The sequence below is a fragment of the Balaenoptera physalus genome (assembly GCF_965194825.1).
Source record: "Balaenoptera physalus genome assembly, chromosome: 3".
Classification (NCBI taxonomy): Eukaryota; Metazoa; Chordata; class Mammalia; order Artiodactyla; family Balaenopteridae; genus Balaenoptera; species Balaenoptera physalus.
This window is the reverse complement of record NC_138890.1, coordinates 86,541,297-86,565,598: the sequence shown is the minus strand read 5'-3', so window position 1 is coordinate 86,565,598 and position 24,302 is coordinate 86,541,297. Positions and strand designations below refer to the sequence as shown.

Here is a 24,302-nt window from a genome sequence, read left to right as displayed (position 1 = left end):
TTACGTGGATATATTATTATTGTTTGTTATTTTAGTGAACTTGTGTGTGCATTTATATTTTTAGTTCTCTGGTGATACCTTTTATAACTTTAAACAATATCCTTCAACCTCTATTTTATATTTTATTAAACTTAGGCACTATATATTTTCTCTCCATTGAGAAAAATAAGGAAATTAATATACATTCACTTCCTTCCATTGACCTCCACCTTCAAATTCTCTCTTGTCATATCTCTGTTTTATACTGGTAAGGTTTACATCATTTATAATCTGCATCTTACTTGTTTGGGTTCTACCTTTAAATGGACTTGATGCCCATTACCAGCCCTTTACCACAGTTTTTTCTCTTTATTTCTTAATTGGCTGGATTTATTCAAGTAGCTGAGGGGTTTTTGTTTATTTGTTTTGCTTTGGGTTTGTTTTTTCTGTTCCCAGAAGGGTATAGCAACAATATAGTCCCCAAGTTCTTTCATGACTTTTATGGTCACTTTAAATTTGCAGGACATTTTGTAACATTTGTGGGACACTTGGTCCTAACCTCAGTAGTCTGTACCCATTCCTCTGTAATGTCCTGGCACTGAAAGCTGTCTTACAGAAATCTGACATCAACTTGATATTTCTCTTCTTAGAGATGATCTGCTTTTTTCTGCTTAGAGGTCTATGAATCCCTTGTTTATCCTTGAAGTTCAGTTACTTAAGCAGGTGCGTGTCAGTTTTCACAGCTCTTTTCCTATTCGGAAAGCAGCAATAGCATTTCCCCCATTTTACAATTGTGCACAAACAAGCTTTGCAAGGTTGTTCAAACAGTGGAACCAAAGCTGTTAAAACTCCTAGTCTAGGCTTGACCACATTGCCAGGCATCTGTGCAAGTCTTCCTTATTGGCCTTTGGGATTCTGGGTCTTTTAAGTTTCAATCTGTACAGAAGTCCATTAAGTTAAGAAGTCTTGTAGGCTTTTGATAATTTTCTGTGCCTTTCTCTTCCTGAGAGATATAAATTTAGAATTTTAACAAATCTACTTTCTTCCCTGCACTCTCATGGCATTTTCTACCACTGTAATACAGCACTAACCACACTGTATTATGGTTAGTTGTACATGGTCCTGTCTCCTGAAATAGGCAGGAATAATGACTTATTTACCTATGTCTGTCATCCTTTTCCTCTGCCCTTTACCACCTTTCCTCACACCCCATATATGCCTTTATATTCATGGCACAGACAGGTACAATACATATTCATTGACTTGAATCCAATTATTTACAAAAACTTGTTTAGGATACCAGCATTTTGAGTGCTGGGAATATTTTAGAACTGGCCTTATATCCTTCATTTTTACTTTTTATTTTTTTCTTATTGATTAATTTATTGATTCATAGATATTTATTTGCCCACAAAACTCTTATGAAAAGCAACTTTGCCAGTAGCACTTATTGTAAAACAAAAATAACTTCAAGATGATCTGATTTTTAAAAGATAATAGGACTTCGAACACATTTAATAATTCAAGACACTTAAATCACATTACTTTCAAAAATGATAGTGCTAACCCAACTCTGCAGAAGAGCAGATTTCATGGAATATAATGTCTTTTAAAATCTCAATAAATATACATAGCATATTTCTCTGTGTTTTGGAAAAGATATCTAATTTTGTAGAATCTCACATGATGATAGATATAGAGGAAAATCCATGTTGAAAAACTTAATTTCTCACACATACACTTTGCATTCTACTCTTGGATTCTACTCCTCTAAATTTAACCTTAAAACACTTAGATTTCTATGAATAATATGTTGAATGTGCCATAGGTTCTGACTACCTGTGTGATTTATTCTTTGAAATGTTCCCTTGAATGTTGGAACCTATCTAGAACCCCAGTATCTAACTTTTAAATTACCATCCTGACTTTTGCCTGTGAAATTATTGTTACAGAAGCTTAGCCACACTCAAGTCTTAATAGCTCTGGATCCTGCAGAATTCCAGAAATGCCATCTTATTGTAAGTAGAATTTCACTGAGGAAGAGCCTTGTTAACACTGATTCACATTGATCATACCTTCTATTTATATATAATGGGCCATTTAGTGAAGGAACTAAATGCCTATGCTCTACTCTGCTAGAAAACTGAAAGAAGAAAGAATCTTGAGAGGAATATACAGTTAAACACATGTGACTAAGACCTAATAATAACTATCTCAATAGTAATAGTGCCAGCCGTCACTACCATGTGTTATCAAGCACTTATTGTGGACCAAGCTTTTGCTAAAAGCTTTATGTAAATTATTTCACTTAATCTTCAAAGGCTATCAGTCTCTTTACATTAATTTCACAGATAAGGAAACTGAGATTCAGAAAGGTTAGGTAACTTTTTTAAGATCACATAGCTGGTTTGTGGCAGAATCAAGATTAGAACACAAAATAAAACTTGACTTCAGAGTTTATGCTCTTAATCCCTCTGCCATCTGCCTTCTTCTACCATATTACGTTATAGACGATGTTGGACCCAAAGCCAGAGACACAGATGAGCAGACAGAGAGGCCTAAGCACGGAAGGAGTTCAAGGGCTAACACTGAAATGTGACAAGTGAGATACATCTATTTTAAAGATCACATAGCAGGGAAAAAGTCACACCTTTTTAAAAGACACAGGTGCATTGCAGCAGGTGTGCCTGTTTATGTTTGCCTTTGCTTTCTTACTCTTGGATTCAGTTCTTGAAAACTGCTTATTTGAGATAATGAGAGAGAATCACTTTACATGTTATAATTTAAAAATTAAGTCTGTCTCAAATAAATTAGGAATATGTGCAAATGCATATTTCATTCTTTTTTGGACAAGAGTAGGTGGGAATAATGATAGCTCCACAGATGTAACTCTTCCACGTGCAATCAGCTCTGTCAGTTTGTCTATATCCAGAATGATGGTAGTGTCAAAAGTTGAACATCCCTTGATGTGAGTCAATATTAAGAAATTGGGGAGGAGACTTAAATTCTTCGTAGCCAAGTTCAGTGTCTATTTAATTATTGTATTTCTTCACAAGTAGTTGCCCTTTTACACAAGTTTTAGGGGGTCATAAATATTAGTGCAGCACTCATGGGCTGATTATTCAGACTGGTCTTACCAGGCATGCTGATGATGAGGCTGACTCTCAAATAGCAGCTCCCTATGTTTTCAAAATGAAAGCATCTACCTGCTCCTCCTTTGACATTTTGTAGAATCAATCCTTGTTTTCCTCAAAGTTAAGTCAAACAATAGATAGACTAAGAGAGCTCAGCTTGGCTGAATTCAGAACTTTCTTCATTCATTCATCCAACTTTTCTTAAATATCGGGAATGATGGGTAGGCTAAAAGTAATTAGCATGGTTTGTTATGACAATATAACCAACACAGTACAAATACGCTTCTTTTTGCATTGTAGAGTTTATTAAATAACTTATTATATTTGCATATGATTAAATCTTATTCTCCATGAGTACCAGGAACCACGTTTATATTCACATGGGATTTTCATGGAATGGAAATTGAGATGCATTGATTTGATTTTGGTTTTGAGATGCAGTGTATTTATATACCCTGAGAAAACCATAATTCAAAAAGAGTCATGTACCACAATGTTCATTGCAGCTCTATTTACAATAGCCAGGATATGGAAGCAACCCTAAGTGTCCATCAACAGATGACTGGATAAAGAAGATGTGGCACATATATACAATGGAATATTACTCAGCCATAAAAAGAAACGAAATTGAGTTATTTGTAGTGAGGTGGATGGACCTAGAGTCTGTCATACAGAGTGAAGTAAGTCAGAAAGAGAAAAACAAATACCATATGCTAACACATATATATGGAATCTGAAAAAAAAAAGTTCTGGATATGCATTGATTTGGTTTTGGTTTTGATATTAGATTTCTACCTTAATATCACTTCAGGAATTTTAACACTGAGCCTCATCATGTGAATTCTAAAGAAATGTCATTTAACAATGAAAAACATTAAATAAATACAATGTCATTTAACCTGAATTGACAATACCAGCAATTTAAAGAATGTGGTGTTTAATGGAATGATAAAACTTTTTGTATTTGTAAACCCTGAATTACTGAAATTACCAAAAAGTATCTTATATTCATATATGAAGTACTTGAAAATCCATAACAAATTACTTTTATGTATTCTAATTTAGAGTAAAAAGAAGAAAAGAAATAAGAATTAGAGCAGAAATCAATGAAATTGAAAACAGAAAATCAGTAGAAAAAAAAATCAATGAAACCAAAAACTGGTTCTTCGAAAAGAGTAATAAAATCAATAGCCTCTATCCAGGATAACTAAAAAAAAAATAATAAGAGACTGAGGACACAAATTACTAATATCAGAAATGAAAGTGGGGACATCACTACAGAGCCATCAACATTAAAAGGATACTAAAAACTACTATGCCAGCAAAGTTGATAACCTAGATGAAAAGGACCAATTCCTTGAAAGATACAATTTGCCAAAACTCAAGCAAGAAGAAGTAAACAATCTGAATGGGCCCATATCTATTAAAGAAATTGGATAAATAATTAGTAATCTTCCAAAAGAGAAAGCACCAGGCCCATTTGGGCTCACTGGTAAATTCCACCTAACATTTAAGGAAGAAATTTTTACCAATTCTCTACAATATCTTTCAGAGGATAGACTCAAAGGAAATACTTCCTAACTCATTCTATGAGGCCCACATTACCCTAACACCAAAACCAGACAAAGACACTACAAGAAAAGAAAACTGCAGATCAATGCCTCTTATGAATGTAGATGCAAAAATCCTCAACAAAATATTAGCAAATTAAATCTAACAATGTATAAAAAGAATTATACACCAAGAAAAAGTGGGATTTATTCCAGGTATGCAAGGCTGATTGAACATTTGAAAATCAATTAATGTACTCCATTACATCAACAGGCTAAATCATATTAACAGGTGCAGAAAAATAATTTGACAAAATCCAATACCCATTCATGATAAAAACTCCCAGGAAACTAGGAATAGAAGGGAAGTTCTTCAACTTGATAAAGAATATCTACAGAAAACTCACAGATAACATCATACTTAATGGTGAGAACCTCAATGCTTTCCCTCTAAGATTAGGGACAAGTCAAAGATGTCCCATCTCAGCACTCCTTTTTAGCATTGTACTGAAAGTTCTAGCTAATGCAATAAGACAAGAAGTGGAAATAAGACATATGTAGGTTGGAAAGCAAGGAAAAAACCGTCTCTGTTCATAGATGACATGATTGTCTATTTAGAAAATCTAAAAGAATCAACAAAACTTGAAATAACTTTTTTAAAAAAGATTTTATTTTCTAGAGCAGGTTTAGGTTCACAGCAAAACTGAGGTGAAAGTACAGAGTTCCCATATGCTCCCTACCCCCACAGATGCACAGCCTCCCCGTTATCAACATCCCCCACCAGAATCGTACATTTGTTACAACTGACGAACCTAAATTGACACATCATAATCGCTCAAAGTCCATAGTTTACATTGCAGTTCACTCTCAGTGTTGTACATTCTATGGATTTGGGCAAATATATAATGGCACATATCCATTATTATAGCACCATACAGAGGATCTTCACTGCCCTAAACCCTCTGTGCTCCACCTGTTAGTCCCTTTGTACCCATGGATTGAATCTAAGGAAAATAGTATAGGTAAAATGATATTTCCACCAATACTAAATAGACCATTCTTAGAAATATGTACTTAATAGACTTTTATGACATACACATATATAAGTAGAAAAATGAATTTCCAACCTGTTGCAAGCACCCATGTTTCCCCACTCTGACTTTGTACACCAGGAGACTTGTACCAAAATCAGAAACAAGAATTAGAGTCTGACTGTTCTTCCTGACCTCTTCACCTATCAACTACTCTAAACTGACACCACAGGTTTCCCTATCCAGTGACATTCATAATTATCCTCTCTGTAAAAGCATCCTACTCTCTTTCCCCATGACATTGCCACTCCAGCAAGCATTTTCCAGCAAAGCTTTGCTTTATCCAGACACTTCAGGCCACACCCATAATCTAAATACTGGTGCCCATGTAGGAACCTTACTGCAGGGACAGCAGCGGGCCCAGTCCTCTTCAGGCTCACTACTGGTGTCCAGTGCGGCTCTTTCATTTACAAACGGAGGCCTTTTGGCTTGGTCATTCTTCGCTAATGAGTTATTATGGCTGGACAACTCAGTTCCATTTTATTACAATGCCCCGTACAATTTATGAATGTTTTAGACATGAAGGAAACTGAAGAGAAAACTAACAGGTGAATTTTCAAGTGTCTTTCCCCAAACTCCCCTGAGGCTTATGTTGTATTGAATATTCAGATCAACTTCAAAGGATGTGAAGAAATTAATTCAGCCATAACTATCAACTTAATGCTACTACAGAAGAAAAAAAAAAATAATGTAATTATTCAAAATATTTTGTAGATGAAACCCTTTTGCCTGATTTTTTTTTTTTTTTTTTTTGGCTGCGTTGCGTTGGGTCTTCGTTGCTGCTCGTGGGCGTTCTTTAGTGGCATGGAGCAGGGGCTACTCTTCGTTGCAGTGCGCAGGCTTCTCATTGCGGTGGCTTCACTTGTTGGGGAGCACGGCCTCTAGGTGCGCGGGCTTCAGTAGTTGTGGCTCGTGGGCTCTAGAGCGCAGGCTCAGTAGTTGTGGCGCACGGGCTTTGTTGCTCCGCAGCATGTGGGATCTTCCCAGACCAGGGCTCAAACCCGTGTCCCCTGCATTGGCAGGAGGATTCTTAACCACTGTGCCACCAGGGAAGCCCTTTTTTGCATGCTCTTACAGTTAAAATATTATTATTGGATTTTGGCTTTTCTCAAAGTGATGCTGCAAATCTCATCTATCTAACTGATACTCAGTGAGCACCTATGAGGTGACTTAAGTATTATTATCCAGTAAGTATGGTATATGTTTCACAAACACATAAATGCTGAGCCTTACTTCAGCTAAATGTATCGAAGCAATGTTGCTGTGGAATCACTACAGTGTAAGCACAAGAATTTAAACTTCTGACATTAATAATGGCAAATGAATAAAAGGTGCAGATTACCATCATTCTTGAATATGTAACTACAAGTTAGTGACTAAAAAGTAGAATAACATACATGTCTATAGGAAAATGTATTTATTGATCATTCAAAAGTATTTATTGAGTGCATGTTTAGTGAAGGCATTGTAGCGGAAACTCGGTATCTGAGGAACCAGGTAAAAATTTCCTTGTCTTCATGGAGTTTTCAGTCTAGTGAGGGAGACATCCTTAACATAAAGCTTACAAAGAAACAAATATGCTATAAAGAAAAATAGGAAGCACCAATGAGAGTATATATGAGTGTGTACATAAGAGAACATGTTAATTTGGAAGGGCAGGTACAGCCTCCCTGAAGATTGACATTATAGTTGAGTCCTGAGGATGAGGAGGGCTGGCCTAGTCTGGTGATATTTCTATGATGAAAGAGGGAAGAGCAGGAGAGAGGTGGGAAAAAAGGCAGTACTGACGGGGCAATGCCTCTGAGTAGGGAGGGGCCATGGGATAGGATCCAAAGCTGCATCCAGGGATAGTTCTTGAAGAACCACCAAAGATCCAGGAGAATGGAGCACAAGCAAAACAACAGGCTTTGAAATGCAGCTCTTTATCAATGACAGATACTGTATATCACAGAAATTCTTTGTTTTACAATTGGGAAAAACATAGTAAGAATGTTTCAAATCCTAATTGCCACAAACTTTCTTCCTTTTCTAACTTCTAAACATTCTTACCATAAACTATGAACACATACATAGCAATTTCAGTCCTTGTTTTACTTAGACCTGTTTCAAAGGTGAAGAAGACTAATATATAACACATCCTATCTCTCTGTACTTTATATTGCATCTTCTTGGGAAGAGAAGTTGTGGCAAATTAAATGAAAAATGCATACAAAATAAAGCTATGAAAGTGGAAAAAAGAATTTTTAAAAAAAGCAGGGAGAGGGAGAAGTAAATAATCCAAATTAGGCTAGTTATTGTAATTGAAACCTCTTTTTCACTGAGTTTTTTGGCAGCCAAGACAGAAGAAGAAAATGTGATGAAATAAAAAGCAAGTATTTTCTGATCAAAGTATCCTTTGATACTTCAGAAAAGAGTAAGTTTTCCAAATCTCAAAGGATTTCTAAATGTAATTTATTTTGTAAGAGACGTGAAACAACAATGGTAGAGTCCTAATAACTACAGTTTATAAAGTAGAATATCTACTACATGCTAAGGGCTTCCATGCCCCATCTCCGATTCTCACTACAGCCTGCAAAGTGGACCTTGCAGATGAGAAAACTGAGATTTAGAGGGTGGGCAAATTGTTAAAGGTTGCACAGGTAATAAATGGTATACTTGGGGTAAATTGCCCCAAAGCAGCTCTCATAATGTTTTTCCTTAATAACCATTTCTAAAACAATACCACAAAACCTTATTATGCTTTATTTCTTATATTAACCCTTGATCAAAACCAAGAGCATAATATTGAAACAGAACTCGGCAAAGATATGCCTTTGGCACCAAAACGTTAAATTTATTATTATAAAATCCTTAAAAAGTATTTTTTTCCTATCTTGATTAGTCTCCAGATAGAATTATACTTGTCATTTAATGCTTTTTTTTCCTAAAAAGGAGAATGCACTTTGCAAAAATTGAGCCAGTAAATTAGTTGTGCTTCTCTGCCTCTGATGCTTTCTTTTCCTCCTCCTTCTCCTTCTTCTTTTTATTCCACAAAGTTTTAATTAAATTCATACACACCTGGTTGTTTGCTCTTCCAATTTCTTTATTAAAGGTTACCATTAGTCAAGATAACCTTTAGTAATTAGCTGCTACAATTGTTGTCAGATTTATTATTTCTCCCTATTAAATTGTTGGATTCATATAGATTTTATAGATCTTTTCCCAAACTGTTGTTTAGGTTTTCAACCTGTTTCCTTGCTTGTCCTCAAATTACTTTAATTATGATTACTTTTAACACTTGGTTTATTCTAGAATATCCAATAACCTCATTTCTTAGTTTTTCTAATCCTTTTGTCTACTTATGTTGAATCCCCATGATTTAAATAATCTGTAGCTAAAATGACAATACTTTGATAATGTCTATTTCTCTGTGATTAGATATTCCTTAATCAGTTCTATGTCATTTATATGATATAAAATGTCTTTACACATTTTCCTATGAGTACACAATTTTGAGGAGCATTTTCCCCCTTCATATCGTTTTCTTCTTCACTTCTCCATGGGCAGTGATCTCGATGTGTCAAAATAAGATTAGCATTTGATGAGATTAGAAGTATGTATTTTATTTAAAACCTATTTTGAAAATAAGGGGAAGTGTGCCTATTATTCAGCTCTTAAAAACTACTCTTTTTATGTCTTCAGATTCTGTAAGAAAAGTTTTCAAAGTATATTCTAGGGATTCCTGGAGGGTCCCTGAGACCCCTTTCAGGGTCTGTGAGGTCAAAACTATTTCATCATAATATGAAAGCATTTCTCCTTACTTATCAAAGTACCGTGGAATTTTCAAGAGTCTACATGATATGTGATTTTACAATAGAGAATGCAGCAGATATGAGAATCCAGCTGTTTTCCATTAAACCAGACATTAAAGAAATTTGTAAAACTTTAAAACAATGGCATAGTACTCTCTAATTTTTTGTCCTAGAAAATAGTTATTTATGTTTTAAATTGTATATGTTAACGTCATAAGTTTATTATTTTTAAATAAATTAATAAGTGATTTTTAAATTTCTCAGTTTTAACTACTTAAACAGTAACTAAGTGTTAGGCATAACTCACATAACAAGAGCTCTTTGAGGTTCTTAATACATTTTTTTTAACTTTCTAGAAGTCCTGAGACCAAAAAGTTTGAGAACTGGTGCTCTGGAAGTGTTGCTGCTTCTAATGATTGTATCTCCTTGGGGAAGACAAAAGATCATATACTCCATGTTTTCCTTCTTCCTGGCTTCCTGACTTGAGATAATGTAAAAGTCAAAAATACTAACTATTGATGAAAGGCAATCAGTGGGTCTAAGCAAAAGTAAAATTGCCATTTTGTCAATAAAATACACTTAAATGCCTCTTCCCATATGTGTACATGACTATATTATGACTTTTAATAATCTATTATTTTCTCTAAAACTTTTCTTCTGTTATCTGGTCTAGTTCTCCTTTGTGGAGTGCCAAATGGTGTTTTGTTTTTGTTTGTTTTGTCTTGCTTTTTTAAAATTTGGACTTAGAACACATGACCACCATTTCTGTTTAAGAAAGCCAGAACAACATTTAATGAGAATCTTTACATAATTAGTACTTGCTAAAACAACACTTGTCAGTTCATCTCATTTGTTGATGTTATTATGTTGCTATTTTCAGTGTCATTTTCTTCCCAAAGCAGTGGAGCTTCCAAATTGGGTTAGATTAGGGAGGAAAATCAATATTTTCTAATGATCCCAAACTATGCAATTCTTAGGTATCCTCCAAAGCTATTATATGAGATACATCTTTGCCTTTCAAACGCTGCATATATGAGATATAGTATCTTCCTCCTTAGCGATATGGTGGTTTTTTCCAGGGTATCATTCGAGGCTGAGTGTGGTCCTCTATCATTCTCTCATATCTCCTCCCAGTCTCTTATTACCTTCCCTCTCTTCCATTATTCTCCCCTCTTCTTCATTTTTATTTTCCTCTCATCCCCACCCTACAAAATCAAGAAATAAGTATTTCTTGAGCACCTGCTTGGGAATCATGTCATGGGCAAAGGTATGGACTCTGCTGCCAGATGCCCAGGTCTGAATCTTGACAGCACAATCTCTAGTTGTGACATTGTACAGATCTCTTAGCCTCTTTATGCCTCAATTTTCTCACTTCCAGAACAAGAATTATATGATTTACATCACAGAGCTGCTGCTAAGATGAAATAAACTAAGAGATCTAAGGTGTTTATAATAGTGCTTGGAATATAGTAAGTGCTTAGGACATGAATGGTATTATTATCTACCTGATAATGATCTAGTATAAAGAGTGAGCTAGACCTGGTAAGACATGAACAAAAGCAACTTTATGTTTTTCTCACTGTTGTCCTGACACATTACCCCTGTGAATCCATTCTTCTCAATGAATAAAATTTCAGGCCATGCCCATAGTTTTTCTAGTCCCTCTTGGGTAAGGAAAAGACCAAAATTTTATTTTTCACTTTTTTTATTGAAGTATAGTTGATTTACAATGTTGTGTTTCTGCTGTCCAGCAAAGTGATTCAGTTATACATATATATACATACTTTTTTATATTCTTTTCCATTATTGTTTATCTCAGGATATTGAATATAGTTCCCTGTGCTATACAGTAGGACCTCGTTGTTTATCCATTCTATATGTAATAGTTTGCATTTGCTAACCCCAAACTCCCAGTCCATCCCTCCCCGGCCCCTGCCTTGGCAACTACAAGTCTGTTCTCTATGTCTGTGAGTCTGTTCCTGTTTCATAGATAAGTTCACTTGTGTCATATTTTAGATTCCACATATAAGTGACATCATATGGTATTTGTCTTTTTCTTTCTGACTGGCTTCACTTAGTATGATAATCTCTAGTTGCATCCATGTTGCTGCAAATGGCATTATTTCGTTCTTTTTTATGGCTGAGTAGTATTCCATTGTATATATGTACCGCATCTTCTTTATCCATTCCTCTGTCGATGGACCTTTAGGTTGTTTCCATGCCTTGACTATTGTGAATAGTGCTGCTATGAACATAGGGGTACATGTATCTTTTTGAATTATAGTTTTGTCCAGATATATGCCCAGGAATAGATTGCAGATCATATGGTAATTCTATTTTTAGTTTTTTGAGGAACCTTCATACTGTTTTCCATAGTGGCTGTACCAATTTAACATTCCCACCAACAGTGTAGGAGGGTTCCCTTCTCTCCACACTCTCTCCAGCATTTGTTATTTGTAGACTTTTTAATGATGGCCATTCTGACTGGTGTGAGGTGGTACCTCATTGTAGTTTTGATTTGCATTTCTCTAATAATTAGCAATGTTGAGCATCTTTTCATGAAAAGACCAAAATTTAAGACTCACCCAGTTTTAAACTTCTTCCCTTCCCCACATTGGCATCTGTAATTTATAAACATAGGGGGTAGGAATTCTTGTTAGTTCCTTCTTTTTTTCTTGCTCTTTTTCAACCGGCTAGATGCTGATTGTGGTCCTTCCAGGGTGGGGATGTGAAGGCGATGATGAAGAGTGGGTTAGGAGATGGAGGGTTAAGACTTGGCCTTACCAGACTGGCACAGTTCTGGGCTGGCACCAGTGATCTCTGGGTGTGGCAGGTTACAAATGCCTGTTGTTCTTTCCCTATGGGACAGCATTGGTAGCTCTACAGAGACTCATTGCAGGACAGTTCTCTCACTCCAGGTGATCTGAGTAGCCCTACTGTCACCTCCCTCATGTTCTGCTTTCTGTGATGCTGAGATGAGGTGGCATCATCCCAGCAGGAAACACTCCAGCAAAGGGACCTCTTCTGGGAGACTAGTGTCTGATTCTCTTCTGCGCAGTCCACACTGGGCCCATAAGAAATGTGCTTCTTTGTCCAGCTTTTATTTGAGGGTAGCTGAATCTCACTGAGACCCTCTCTCCTCAATCACCTGCTCCAACCATTTTCCAGTTTTTCATGAGTGAGCCAGGTATCAGTCCCTGTTTCCCCAAATCACTAAGTGACACATGTCAAGTGACCTTGAAGCTGTTTATCCCCTCTTACTTGGCTTGAGTAGAAAGAAAGAAGGACTTCCTCCCTTCCTCTATGAGATTGGAAAGGAGAAAAACTACAGCACCCTGGCAACTTTTTCTCTTAACCCAACAGAAAGATAGGCAAAGGATTTGAAGGGGCAATTTATGAAAAGGAAAACCAATAAAGGTATGAAAAGAAGCTAGACTATACCAGTAAACAGAGAAAGACAAATTAAACAAAACTTAAGGTATAATTTTTATACTCCAGCTCAGCAAAAGTTAAAAATATAAATTTGGTGAAGATATTAGGAAAACATATACACTTACAATGTTTATGTGAGTAAATACTGATGGAGTCTTTTAGGAAAGTGATTTTGCAGTATATATTAAAATTAAAAGTCTATATACCTTTTGACCCCACCAGACCTGCTTCCAGGTATCTGTCCTAGAGAAACACCAGCAAAAATACTCAAATATCCAAGTATGAAGGTTTATTAATGCATTATTTGTAATTTTTAAAAACTTGAATGTCTATCAAAATGGGAATAGCAAAATAAAAAGTGATGGACATCAAACAAAAAATGGATGCAAGGATTAAATAAAATAAGCTGTGGTGACATGTGGGAAAGACTTCAAAGACATGTTAAGTGAAAAAAAGAGCAGTGTAAAAACTTTTATTAATGATACATTGATGTAAGAAAATGGAAAAATCAGGGATATTTCTTTGTATACATATACTCATATTTGTAAATGCATAGAAAAAAGTTCACACCATTTCAAACTGATGAATGATTGCTTTTGGAGAGGACCTGAGGCTTCCCCTGGAAGAGAAGCAGGGTCAGGTAGAACTTTAACATTCACAATGAGAGTATGTTACATGTTTAATTACACATGATTTACAAAATAATTTAAAATGTAATAAAATGAATGGAGTTGTTAGAGGTAATTTTTAAGATAATCTTAAGTATAATACTCTATATTGATAGCTGGATATACTAATCCTCAGAAGAGCCTATGAGAGCATTCATTGTCATTAAACAATATTTTTCATATTAAGGGTAGTTCTCTATAATAATTACTCACATCTAAATGTCTGTTCAAACGATAATTATGAAGTCTTTGCTATGATTGTGAACTTCTAAGATGACACATACAATTATGCTTTTCAGATAATAAATCAGACAAATTTCAACACAGAGCACCTTGACTTTATTATAATAATAATTAGCCAATTTGAGCTGATATGGTAATATGCATATGAGAACTGCAACCAATATTCTCTGAGAAGTAAATATTTTATTTCTGGCAATTGGTTCTATACAATTTAAATTGCATTTCACTTTTAGGAAAATATGTATAAGCTATTCTCAAATGACATATAGTTTAAAACATATTTTCCCTTATGGTGTTTATTTTTAAATCACAGTATGTGTGTTGTTAAATCACATAACTTAGTAAAAATTATTATAATTCTGGAAAGATTAAATGTTGGAACCATAAATATAATTATATGAATGTTACTTAATTATTTTCCCTGTTTAGTACCTACATGAAAATGGGATTGTCCATCGTGATCTCAAACCAGAGAATCTTCTCTATGCAACTCCAGCCCCAGATGCACCACTCAAAATTGGTATGTTTCCTGATGTCTTATGATCCCTTTTCCCAAAGCAGAAGAAATTTATTCCATGGAATTTGTAAATATTGCTCTGTCCAGTTTTGCCTCCATTCAATTTCCTCAAATATTGGTGTCTGTAAAGGAATAATGCATTGTTTTGGAAGTCTGTGCTCTTTCCTGGAATATTTACCTGAATTAGTGCGTGGAAGGTGGTGCTTCATTGCTGGACACACAAAGGAATCACAGCTCTTGGAAATGACAGGGACTTCAGGAGGTGACCTTGTATTTTGTAGATAAGTTTATATAGTAGAAAATCACAGATTACATGACACTTATTATTGCACAAGTTAGTTGGAGCTTAATTTTAGATAATGAAGAACTTTGACACAAAGTGCTTAGTACATATCAGTGAATTTGGGCCCTGAATCATTTGTTTATATGAACAGAGATAAATTGAGATCTGTATTTCCCAAAGTACACTCCACAGAACACTGTTCCTCAGTTGAGTGAACCATTCTCCCCTCCCTTTGGTGGGGGGAATGGTTTGTGGAGGTGCTAAGTTTGGTCAAGTAAGTTAGGAAATGCCAACTTAACAGTTAAACAAGACTTTTATTTCTGCAGGACTTTTGAGAAAGTTAAAAATGCTAATGTGTAGACTGACATCTAAATTAGTGTCTGTGAGGCTTTTTTCAAACCTTATTTGACTCTGGAAACCTTGGTTTGGTTTTTTTCCCCCAGTAAGTACTTTGAAGAACTACAAAGATGATTTGGGAAGTTCTGATCTACCCAAAGAGATCATTAAATCATCATTTTAGAAAAATGTATATTAAATTTTACTTTCCATGTCCCTTACAGGGCAAATCTTTGTTTGCAAAAATAATTATAAAATTTATTTTAGATGAAATCTCCTTAGTAGAATCTGTTCTAAACCCTCTAAAGGGCATTGCTCTTTTGGCACTGTCCTTTATAATGCTAATCTGATGAGTTCACTGCATTTATAAATGTTAACACTTTTGCAAATGAAGTTGTACATATCATGGAAGAGCTCAGACAACATAATGTGCTTTATGAATGCAAGAACCTAAAGAAAAAATACTGAAGTCGTGCTGGGCAGCCAGCTTGTTCTCATAATCACTCCTGAAAGGCAGTGGGCAGCAGGGAGGCTTCCATTTCCTTTAACATCACTTTCAAAGATTTTATCCTTCAAGAAATTTCTTTAAATGGATGGATAGATACTAAATTAGACAGGAGAGCCTTTCTTTCTGAAGGACTTCCTGCTGCTTTTTCTGATAAGGATCAGCACCTCCATGGAAATGTGGGTTTATCTTTGAAGTCGAAAATGGCATCAATTCTGTACCTGCCTCTCTTGAAGAATGGCCTTGAACTGTTTCCTTATGTTTCCTGGGTGAGAAGGATGTAGCCCAGCAAATAGACCATAATGGTAGCAACTTTTGTTAATGTTTTATCTAGGTACCATTCTGAGAAATAAATAAGAATTTTTGCACAAAGTTATATGTTCCTCATACAAGAGTAAATTCTTATCCGTCAAATATACTAGAGAACAAAATTATTTATTCTGAAGCAGAATAAACCTTTGATATTTCTGTTCATTTTACTGATATTTACGAAAGTCTAATTTTTTATTTTGATTTCTTCCAGTGGATTAAAAGTTCTGAATTATATCAGTAATTCTATACTGTCCTTTAGAGTTAGTTTCAAATCTCAGAATTAATATTAGACAAACTATATCTGTCACAACTATTATTTCAAGAAGAAATAGCTTATTTACTAAAAGCTAGTAATTATAGAGAAGAGCATAACATGTATTTGGGAGTCATGGGGTATTTTTTTCCAGTTTAAAGCAAGGCCTGAATTATTATTTAGTTTTTTAAATTTACTCTCCCAGGTGACTGGCCCCTATCTATATCCACCCCAACGTCAAAAACAAACAAATAAATAAGTTTTATTTTGAATAACAAAAAAGTAATCTGTCATCATATAAAAGCTGAGAAAAAACTCGCTTCATTAAATTTTTTTCCTGTCTCAGCTGATTTTGGACTCTCTAAAATCGTGGAACATCAAGTGCTCATGAAGACAGTATGTGGAACCCCAGGGTACTGCGGTATGTTCTTTAATACTGATATTTTACTTTTATTGTATTCAGTGATCTGATTTTTTTTAACTCCTAGTATCTCTATTTGAAACACAATTTGATGTAAGGCTCCATGAGGAAGGCATATATAAATGACACTCAGACCACCTGTTGCTCTGCATGAGGGGTTCAATGATGTTGATTTTAGGGCACCCCTGTTAAGACAGCAGGGGGAGAGGGGCCCTCAGAAGGAAGGACTGGGTGCTCTGTACATGCTTTTAGGTAGTAGCTACTCTTGGACCCACTCAGGAAGAGAAAGACAGTCACCGGGGAAAGGGGCAGGGAAACAGCATTGTGGTTGGGATTAAAGCCATGAGCCCTTTGTTACTTTACTTATTTGCTTTTACTCAGGACGGTGTGTGAGGAGAGCATATATCATTAATTCCGATGGTGTATAAGACTACAGTGAGAGCGGGGTAGCCCCTGGTTCTCATGGATGGCACTGGCCTAGCCTCACCAGGACAACGGCTTTAGGTGGGGTTTCCCCGCCAGAGTCCCCCAGAGATGAGGTGTGGGACAGTTCTCCCATCCTCTTGCCCAGTCTCCCAGAATGGGCTGAAGGTACCCTGAGTACAGTTCACAATCCAGAGACAGAACAATAGCATTTGATCCAAGCCAGCATGAAGCTCGCCCTTCTTTTCTTGACAGCTATATTAATCTGGCAACAACCTAAAAGCCAATAAAGCTCGCAAAAATTATCAAGAACTTCTAAAGTTTTTCTGACTAATGAATATGTCACAAATTAATTAAAATCTGTATTACGAAGAAAAGAGACAAGACTTCAAGTTACCAGTCATAAGATTAGCTGTCATTTTCTCTTAGGATCATCGTCTTTTTATACAAATCTTCCTTCACTCGCTCATCTCTTCAGCAAAATCACCTGCTGTATTTCAGGCCAGTGCTTGGCACCAGGAAGATGCATTTCTTGCCTCCACCCCCATTCCCAGGGGTTCACAATCTATAGGGGAAAAGACATGAAACCAAAAAAGTATCACACCTTAGGAAATACCAGGTTATGCATATGGAAAGGCCTTTATGGAGACACAGGAGAAGGGTGGTATTTGGAGTTATCTGTCTTATTCTTCTATGGCATTTATATTTGTTAGTCACCCCACCTCAGAAATAGACACATAAGAACTACAGTACTAACTCATTGTAACAACTTCTGAATTCATAGAAATCAGACTGGAGAGGTGCAGCAAGATAGTCACTGAAGCAAATGTATGATTAAGTTCACAGAATTTTAGTGCTGAAAGTAACTTTAATATTCATTTACTAACATTCTCATTTTACTAAGGTCAAAAGAGTATGACTTCCCCAAGATTCCACATCTAGTTATTAGTGGATCAGGGATGAGAATCCAGGTATACAAGGTCCTAAAAACAGATTCATAGAATTCCCTATTCAAAAAAGCAACATAGATAAATCAATATAGTTTCCCCTCATAGAAATATTTATCATTTATTGCTTTTAGTTTAAAATGTTCTCTATTTTAATTTTTGAAGCCTCAAAAGTATTACTTGGTCATTGTAAGAAGTGAAAATCCAAACATGTGTAATCAATATTAACAGCCTCATTCGTTCTTCCACACCAGTCTCCATGTTTCCATGTTCACATAAACATTTTATAATTTTGATTTTAACTAGTTAGTTTCCCTGGTCTAAAATAATAATATTTTAGATTACTTTCTTGCAGCTGAATTGTTCATAAATCCAGTAATTACACAGAATTGTGTACCTATCTTTCTGTTAAATCGTTACATTGTGCCAAATATTCTTCTTCTGTATCTTAAGATCCTTGAGGACAGGAGTAATTTATCAATTAGGAGTAAATTCAGAAAACTAAAAATAACTATGACTTAAACAAGACAGAAGTTAATTTCTCTGATGCTAGAGGTCTAGAGATAGGCAATCCTGATGGGTTCCCACAGCTATGGCTCTGCAGGTGTGGTGGATCTCAGTGTCAGGGATTCAGACTTTTTCTGTCTTACTCTACCGTTCCTGAGTATGGTTCCTCACAGTCCAAAATGGCTGCTTGAAATCAGTCATTATATCTGCATTCTACACAACCAGAAGGGAAAAAATCTAAAAAAGAGTGCACATTTTCACTGTTAAACAGGCTTGCTGAAGCCCCACGTGTCGCTTCCACTTATATCTTATTAGCCAGTACTTAGTTATAGCCTCCACACTGCCAGGGAAACTGGCAATATGTCCCTTGGCTGCACGTGCTGCTGTCCCAAATGAATTCAGGGTTCTGTTACAAAGAATGAATATTGCATTAGATGACTCACTATCTCTACCACAGGCTTATGAGTAAGATTTTCATTCTCAGAAAAAAATGTGAGGACTTCCCTGGTAGTCCAGTGGTTAAGAATCCGCCTTCCAATGCAGGGGATGTGCGTTCGATCCCTGGTCTGGGAACTAAGATCCCACAAGCTGCAGGGCGACTAAGCCCGCATGCTCTAGAGCCCACACACCACAACTAGAAAGAAACCCGCGTGCCGCCACTAAGACCTGATGCAGCCAAATAAATTAATAAGTAAATAAATATTTTTTTAATGTGGAAACCATTGCAGTATGTTCCTTATAGGCATGCTCTTTTTCATTTTCCTTAGAACTGTTAGCTGACAACCTATCACCCTTCCCTTCTAATGATGCCGTGTGAACTTTTCCTTTCTCTAATTCATATGTCCTTATTTGTCCTCATCCTGAATTTCTTTCCTGCCTCCAGATTGCCAACAATATGGAGAAAAATAAGAACCTTGAATTTAGTACTATATGCCAAATGGGGTTGCCTGTTTGTGACCACTAACTGCTGACCAACTGACAGAAGCAGTGAAAGAGGATTGAGAAAAGAATGAGACAACAAATTAAGGATTTCCCGCAAGAATAAAGCTGGTGGACAATTTAGTAATCGTTATCTAATACTGAACAATAAATATTCCAGGGAGGTAGGTAGGTTGGAGAAATTCTCTGAGACTTGAGCAGCCCGGAAATTGAAGGATCAGGGAGAAATTACCCTAGTGATCTCTCAGGGTCCCTGCCGTGACTAAGAGATAGCAGAGTCCTTTCAGTGGCTTTAATAATAGTGATAAGAGGCACTTCCCCAATGGCCCAGTGGTAAAGAATCCACCTTCCAATGCAGGGGATGCGGGTTCAATCCCTGGTTGGGGAACTAAGATCCCACATGCCGAGGGGCAATTAAGCCCACGCGCCACAACTACTGAGCCCGGACACCTCAACTAGAGAGCCTGCGTACCACAAACTACAGAGCCCATGCACTCTGGAGCCGGCGCACCACAACTAGAGAGAGAAAACCCGCACACCACAACTAGAGAGAGAAAACCTGCACGCCGCAACTAGAGAGAAGCCCGCATGCCGCAACGAAGATCCCGCGTGCAGCCAAACATAAAAATAAATAAATAAATAAATAATGATAATAGTGATAAGAGCAAATCTTTCTTGCAACGGTACAGAATGGTCATTCTATGAATGAATGATTCATTCACTGATAAAATGAACATTGAATGTCTAATAGACTCCATGTTAGTCACTGAGATCAGAAGAGTGAACACAGTATGATCTTGCCCTTCAAGGATTTCATAGGCTATAAAAGAAGAAAGACCTGTACACATAAATCAAAATTTGTTGTAATAAGTTATATATTTATCTGAGCCAAAGGCTCAAGCATGCAGAGGGGAGGGAACAATTAATCCTTCTTAGATGGGCCTTTACAGAGGAGGGGTACTAAAGGATTAGTAGGAGTTCAACAAGTGAAGAAGTGGCCACAAGGCATTGTTTGTCAGCAAGCACAGGAAGAGAAAAGTCAGAGGAGTGGTAGCATCTGAAAAGTTCAGGGACTGTTTGTTACTTTGTCACTTTGCATGACTGGAACATAGAGTCTTTGGTACAGAGAATACAGATGGACTTGGAAAAGTAGGATGGACCAAATTTTAAAAGAATCTGTACATTAGGCTAAGGAATTCAGACTTGCTTTGGTAGATAATAGTGATCCAGCAAAGGTTCTTAATCAGGGCAATTATATTTTTAAATCAAATCTGTATTTTATAAATACCTTGATAATGACATTATGACAGATGGATTTGAGAGAGAAAAAAGATCAAAAGAAGACAAATTAGAAAGCTATTGTAAATGCTCTTTCCTGTCACTCCATAAACAGCTTCTCAGTGAATAATGTATTCAGTCTATTCCTAAATCCAATCATTTTTTTTTAATATAAAATTATTGTAAAAATACTATTTCAGACTCTTGTCTTTGCCATCTTATAAGACAGGCCCATCTTACAGATAATGCCATCTCATAATGGAGGCTTATTTTCCATTTGCTATTTTTTTCCCTGCAGATATCCATATCACCCTTGAGGCTATGTAATGGGGAAAAAGGAAAGAGTGGTTGAACAAGATCAAGATAATCCTTCCACTCTGCTGTAGGTAGAGACTCATCAGGAAGTAGTAATTTGCTATATTATACAAAAAGGAGGAGAAAGCAGCAAGGAAGGTGGGGCAGGGGTGGAGATTGAGAGAGAAAATATAAGTGCTTTGTGGACTCAAGTGCTAAACGTATGTGTGGAATTACTATCATATAGGCTGAGGCAGGCTTAGAAGTCAAAAACAAGAAAGTTCAATGTATTTAATTTAAAAAGCAAAGTTCATAATATATATTAAGAGGGAGGACTTCCCTGTTGGTGCAGTGGTTAGGAATCCGCCTGCCAATGCAGGGGACACAGGTTCGAGCCCTGGTCCGGGAAGATCCCATGTGCCGTGGAGCAACTAAGCCCATGCGCCACAACTACTGAGCCTGTGCTCTAGAGCCTGCGAGCCACAACTACTGAGCCCACATGCCACAACTACTGAAGCCCATGCGCCTAGAGCCCATGCTCCAAAGCAAGAGAAGCCACCGCAATGAGAAGCCCACGTACTGCAACAACGCAACTAGAGAAAGCCTGCACGCAGCAACGAAGACCCAGCGCAACCAAAAAATAAATAAACTTTAAAAAAATATATATATATATAAAGAGACATATATTCATACATACTCTTAGTCCAAAGGAAATACACTAGAATATTACCGCCAAGTGGGAGCAAAGGAGGGGGCAGGATTTTAAGGATACACTGAAAGCATTGAAAAAGCTGAGTTAGGGAAAAACAGAAGTCCTAGTAACACCAGGGCACAGGATGTAGGTGACCTAGAGCGGAGGAAAGATGCAGGATTTTGAATTTTTTTTAATGTAATATAGTAATATTTATATTCATCTGTCTTATAAACAATTAGACCATTTTTTTAACATCTTTACTGGAGTATAATTGCTTTACAGTGGTGTGTTAGTTTCTGCTTTATAGCAAAGTGAATCAGTTATACATACACATATGTTCCCCTATCTCTTCCCTCTTGCATAGACCATTTATAGACAAGGCTGAAGCCCTCTTTGAAGATCACCCTCAATTCTAGCCCTTTCTCCCCTCACCACAAGTAAGTACTGTCATCAGTTTGCCATGTAGCCTTCTGAGAATATTTAGGCGAGGAGGAAACTGTCTATTTATAGAATGATCTGGAAATGAAACCCAAGAGCAAAACTGGCGAGAATCACTGTCATGCTATAGAAAGCATTACTTTACACAGAGACTTTACATTTAACTTGGAACAGTGACAGAGAGGGGAGGGCTGAGCTTGTTTCCTTGCTTGATGTAAGGACGATTACATCCTAGGTCAATTATCCTTATGTACGCAGCATCTAGTTTTTTGAATAGAAGGGTTTTTTCAATTACATCTTTGGAGAGAGTGGGTATTTATGTCATACCATCTGTCATTTGTCAGGAAATTAAAAAAGGAAAGTTACCCAATCAGTCTCACTTATAGAACCTTTGCCCCAGGCTATTAATAACAGAGAGTTCTCCTATAAGTGAATCTCAAAAGAAAAAATATCACAGATGCTGTGTGTTTAAGCAAATACTCATTATTTCCTGGGAAATCTGCCCAGTCAAAACTTAACTCCAGGCTAGAAAACTAAAATTTGTGATCCAGATAAATGGAATCAATGACTAGTGCTCTGACATAGTCCATGAGGGGGTCAACATTGAAGAAATTCTCAAAATCTTGTTGTTGGGAAAAGAAACAGGTCTCAAGAAAAAAAAAAAATCTATTGGGCCAATCTAAATGTGCTACAATGTAACTATGCAATATTACTTCCAAAATATCTTAACTGTTCAGATATTTGAGGCTTGAAGTCTGTGGGTGTTCAGACCTACCCATGCCCATCCCAGAAAAGAAATACAAGCTGTTAGAGTAAAAAAGAAACCAGTGTGGAAGTGGTTAGATGAAAGAATGTTTCTGTCTAATACCAAGTATCTAATTTATTCATAGGCTTAGTTAATTAAACTATATGTGTTCATATTTTATATTCCTACTTCCTACTTGTCTGTTTATCCAAATTCTATTTTCAGGGTCCAGAAGCTATTAAGAATTTATTTCCTCTTGGCATTTGCCAGGTCTCATTATTATAGGAATAATCCTTCCTTGTTACCACATTGCAATGTTCTAAAGAAATAACCTATTACATTCACTCTATGAAAATTACAATTTTTCAACAGTCTACAGTCAGAAGAGATTTCTATCTACAAGCACACACATCACCATGAAAAATATTGGAAAATTTAAATGAGATAAAAGAAGTAAATTTAATAGTTTAAAACACAAGCTTTCAGAATAGTTTCATGTTTTCGTTCCTTTCTAGAACACTAAATAGTTAAGGTGAAATAATGAGTATCCAATTACATTGATAATCTAATCAAGTAGGGGATTATCTCACCTGAGAACTAATTAAATACCCACAATGATGCCTATCTTTTTGCAATGAACTTTAAAAAAAAAAAAAAACACTAGAAGAAATAAACATATAGTAAAATGTCATCTGCACTGTGTGTAAGTTTCTCCTTGACAGGCTGGTGTGTGTACACTAGGGTTCCCATGGGGCTTGTTAACAATAGGAAGGGAGTAGGGAAGGCTGGAGGAAGGAAGCAAAGAAGGATAAGCAGGTTGGTCCCAGATCCATCTCCCCTTTCTGAACACAGCCCTTCGTTTTCCCTGAGATATGCTGTGTCCCCAAGCCATCATAGGATTGTCCCCGGCATGCTAGCAGTGCCTGATCCAAATGAACAAGTGCCAGGTAAAGGAAAAAGTGGGACTGCGGACAGACACAGGAGTGATGAGGAAAGGTTGTAGCTCATCTTGTTCTTGACCTTCCAAAGGACAGGGACTCTGCAGGTTGAGTGCAGGCTTATTTTAAGCTGTCTTGGAAATTTTAAACTTAGAGGAAAATGAGTCTCTTGGCGCCTTTGTATTGGTCTGATACTGACCTAAACAAAGGGTATTCTGTGGAACTTTATTCTTTTTTCGTTTAATAAATATTTATTAAACTCCTATTATGCACCAGGCACTGTTCTAGGTGCTAGAGATACAGCAGTGAAAAAATTTTTTCTTTAAGGAAGGTACATTTTAGCGGGAGAAGACAAATAATAAACAAAGTAAATGTGTAAATTATATAAAAAGAGGTTATAATTTCTATGGAAGAATATAGAGTTGGGAAAGGGGATAGGAAGTGCTGGGAGCCTGAGTTAATATTTAAACAGGTGTGATCAGTGAAGGCTTCACATGAGAAGGGAACATAAGAGCAAAGACTTGAAAGAGGTAAGGGAGAGAGCAAGCAACATGGATATCTAGGGAAAGAACATTCCAGGTAGA

At 36.4% G+C, this 24,302-nt stretch overlaps 1 protein-coding gene across 5 annotated transcripts in view; it reads left to right on the top strand.

The window, feature by feature from the left end:
• Positions 1-24,302, top strand: part of CAMK4 (calcium/calmodulin dependent protein kinase IV) — a 239,870-nt gene that overhangs the window by 179,412 nt on the left and 36,156 nt on the right. For all 5 annotated transcript variants that reach the window (XM_082455785.1, XM_082455784.1, XM_082455786.1 and 2 more), the window contains 2 exons: positions 14,318-14,408; positions 16,441-16,515. In XM_082455785.1, coding sequence (XP_082311911.1) covers positions 14,318-14,408; positions 16,441-16,515 — 166 coding nt within the window. The remainder of the gene's footprint in view (positions 1-14,317; positions 14,409-16,440; positions 16,516-24,302) is intronic.